A 4,100-nucleotide genomic window follows, 5' to 3' on the forward strand; every position below is an offset into this window, starting at 1 on the left:
TAATACAAGGTTTAGTTATAGTTGTATATTATCTGGTTTTTGGTAATTGTCAGTTCGATGCACAATCACATTAATACATTCACGTTGACGTCTGTGTATTTTTCTCAAATATTTAATGTTACAACAACGAATGAACCAACATTGCATAATAAAATTGTGGAAAAATCAAATTAAAAAAATTGTAAAGTTAGAGTGTTTAAATTTAATATTAAACCTAAATAATATCTTACTTGAATCAAATAGTCTTGGATATAAGTTGTATGGCTCTGCTAACTTAGAAAATAAAATTTAAGAATACTTTTGATGACATTTCGTTGGCAAATTGCATCGGAAGATAAACACTGGAAAACAAGGGGCCATTAGCTATCATTAATTAGCCTGTTTCCTTCTTCAGCCTTTGTTTTTAAGTTCATTGTGTGTCTTTCTCAGTAGACTCCAATGAGAATTTCCCAATGTCCTTTCGTTTTCATCATATTATGCTACTCCTTCTGGATACACCACACTGTTTATTTCACCGGGGTTTCTGGTCAGATTGTTGAAGATCAACAACAGTCATTGCTAAAATTGAAGAACAGCCTAATATTCGAGCAAGAAAAATCTCACAAACTTGTGTTCTGGAATTCAAGCGTGGATTGCTGTAAGTGGACAGGTGTAACCTGTGATAAGGAGGGACATGTTATTGGCCTTGACCTGAATGGAGAATCAATCAATGGTGGATTTGACAATTCAAGTACTCTTTTCAACCTGCAAAGTCTCAGGATACTGAATTTGTCCGTTAATAACTTCAGTTCTCAGATACCATCTGGATTCAGCAGGTTGAAGAACTTAACATATCTGAATTTGTCTCATGCTGGTTTTGTGGGCCATGTTCCAACAGAGATTTCTTCCCTTACAAGGTTGGTAACTCTTGATATCTCTTCTCTTTCCTATTTGATTGGGCGACCGCTGAAACTTGAAAAAACAGATCTGCAAATGCTTGTCAAAAACTTCACCATGATTAGACAATTGTATATGGATGGTGTAAGTGTATCAGGTGAGGGAAATGAATGGAGCAATGCTTTGTTGCAGCTACATAGCCTGCAGGAGCTGAGCATGTCCAACTGCAATCTCTCAGGACCCCTTGATCATTCCCTGACAAGACTTCGAAACCTATCAATCATTCGTCTTGACCAAAACAACTTATCATCCCCGGTGCCAGAAACCTTTGCCGATTTTCCAAATTTAACAACCCTTCATCTTAGTTTCTGTGAATTGACAGGAGTATTTCCTGATAAGATCTTTCAGTTGGCAACATTGTCCGACATAGACTTGTCATTCAACTATGATCTTAATGGATCTTTGCCTGAATTGCCTCCGAATTCTTCCCTTCAGAAATTAATTGTGAGTCACACAAGGTTCTCAGGAGCATTGCCAGCTTCTATAGGTAATCTTAGGCAGTTATCCATCTTAGATCTTTCTAATTGCCATTTTAACGGAACACTACCCAGTTCAATGTCAGGACTCAAGAAACTCACTTCTTTGCTCTTGTCGATAAATAACTTCAGTGGTCAAATTCCATTGTTGAATATTTCCAGGAATCTCACGCATTTAGACTTATCACACAATAAATTCACAGGTTCAATCACTTATGTTCACTTGGAAGGCCTAAGAGAGCTGGTCCAAATTGATTTACAGGACAACTTATTTGATGGAAACATCCCTTCTTCTCTTTTTGCACTTCCATTGGTACAAAGCATTCAACTTTCCAACAACCATTTCCATGGCCAGCTTGATGAATTTTCAAATATCTCATCCTCCGTCTTAGAGATCCTTGATTTAAGTAGTAATGATTTAGAAGGGCCCATTCCTCTATCTATTTTTAATCTCAGATCACTGAATGTCCTCAAACTATCTTTAAACAAGTTAAATGACACATTGAAGCTAGATGACATTAAGACACTTGAAAATCTAACTACACTAGCCCTTTCACATAACAACTTGTCAGTGGAGACAAATGAGACGGATAAAGGCTTTGTATCTTCATTCCACAATATGGGCAGTTTAGAGTTGGCTTCCTGCAATCTGACACAGTTCCCCAGTTTTTTGAGAAACCAATCCAAAATAGTCACTCTAGACCTCTCAAGTAACCATATTCGAGGATCTATACCAATATGGATATGGCAACTTGACTCTCTAATTGAATTAAATCTTTCTCACAATTTTCTCAGCAGTTTAGAAGGATCTGTTCAGAACACTGGTTCGAATCTGAGGCTCCTTGACCTTCATGCTAACCAACTCCAAGGGAAGCTTCAAATATTTCCAGTGCATGCCATTTATTTGGACTATTCAAGCAATAATTTCAGTTTTTCTATTCCGTCAGATGTTGATACTCGTCTGTCTTCCATAATTTTTCTGTCTCTGTCCAAAAATAATTTATCTGGGAGTATTCCTCAATTCTTGTGCAATAGTTCACAGCTGATAGTTCTGGATGTTTCTTATAATAACTTCGAATGGAGAATTCCTGAGTGCTTAACAAAGAGTGTGACAATTAAGGTATTAAATCTGCAACACAACAAGTTTAGTGGCAGCATTCCAGATACGTTTCCAGTATCTTGTGCTCTAAGGACTCTGAATCTCAATAGTAATCTATTGAAGGGGCCAATTCCCAAATCCCTAGAAAATTGCTCATCATTAGAGGTGTTTGATCTTGGAAACAATGCGGTAGATGATGGATTTCCATACTTCTTAAATTCAATATCCACATTTCGTGTCCTGGTTTTGAGGAGAAACAAATTTCGTGGTCACATTGAATGTCCTGATGCTAACAGAACTTGGCCAATGCTTCAAATTATTGATGTGGCTTTGAACAGATTTAGTGGTTTACTTCCAGGAAAATGTTTCAAAACATGGAAGGCTATGAAGCTTGACGAATATCATCATGTATCAAAGTTCAATGACATAGGATCTGATGTCCTTACATTTGGTGGTATATATTATCAGGATTCTGTGACACTTACAATCAAAGGTTTGGAGTTGGAGTTTGTTAAAGTCCTAAATCTCGTCACATCTGTTGACTTCTCATCCAACAATTTTGATGGAACAATACCTAAAGAGCTTATGGATTTTACTGGACTTTATGCTCTCAACTTGTCTCATAATTGTTTAACAGGCCAAATCCCTTCATCTATAGGGAATTTAACACAGCTTGAGTCATTGGACCTGTCAAGCAACAATCTTGGTGGTGAAATTCCCACACATCTTGAACTTTTAAATTTCCTCTCAGTCTTGAACCTCTCATCTAATCGTCTGGTTGGAAAAATCCCTGTAGGTAGGCAACTTCAAACATTTGACCAATCTTCCTATACTGGTAATGCAGATTTATGTGGAAGTCCTTTGACTAAAAACTGTAGTGATGAAATACCTGGGCTGTCAACCTCAGCAAATGCAAGGTCGCACGCAACTGGTGAAAATATTTTGAGGGCTGAATTGGGGTTTGTTTTAGGCCTCGGACTTTTCATTGTTCCCCTACTGTTTTGGAAGAAATGGAGGGAAAGGTACTGGAAGCGTGTGGACTCAATTCTGTGCGGCATCTTCCCACAACTGAATCTTGAATACGAAACCCGTGGAGGACAAAGCTATCAAGTATTAAGGTGGAGGCCTTAGTCACAAGGGACTCCATTTCTCAGTTACATTGACTATTATGGATTGATTTCATATTTTATGTAAGTATGTACAGAAAATAAGAACAGTGCATGATGTGATCTTGAAATACTCTAAGATTATAAGTCCTAAAGGATATTAGGGTGGTTTAGGGATTACATATATGATTGTGTTTTCATTCAATAACCGATATACTTGAAGAAAAATGAAATGATGATGTGAACACATTGTTAATCACCATCATAATGAAAAGACATAGTTAAAAACGAGATATGTCGGTTCTTCAAATTAATAATGAGAGTTCACAAACAGAAAACTGCATAGAAACTAAACACTGATTACAATTGAAACAACAGTAAACTCGCCGCAAACGGTGAAGGCCGTCGCAGACTATGGAAATCTCATCTGTATTGCGATTTCCGATGTTAATGACGGAGGATTTCCTGCTCCGGCGGCTCGAA

At 37.4% G+C, this 4,100-nt stretch overlaps 1 protein-coding gene across 1 annotated transcript; it reads left to right on the forward strand.

The window, feature by feature from the left end:
- Positions 1-238: 238 nt before the first annotated feature.
- LOC124835394 (receptor-like protein 7) lies at positions 239-3,817 on the forward strand. Its single transcript, XM_088108218.1, has one exon. The coding sequence runs from the start codon at positions 439-441 to the stop codon at positions 3,640-3,642; it is 3,204 nt and encodes a 1,067-aa protein (XP_087964344.1). The 5' UTR covers positions 239-438; the 3' UTR covers positions 3,643-3,817.
- The last annotated feature ends 283 nt before the right edge of the window (positions 3,818-4,100 follow it).

This window comes from Vigna umbellata, chromosome 3 (genome assembly GCF_029865625.1).
Source record: "Vigna umbellata cultivar VRB3 chromosome 3, Vumbellata_1.0, whole genome shotgun sequence".
NCBI lineage: Eukaryota > Viridiplantae > Streptophyta > Magnoliopsida > Fabales > Fabaceae > Vigna > Vigna umbellata.

What these genes read in the sequence shown, in the direction of transcription:
- LOC124835394 (XM_088108218.1), top strand. Translation starts at nt 439, where the DNA reads ATGAGAATTTCCCAATGTCCTTTCGTTTTCATCATATTATGCTACTCC.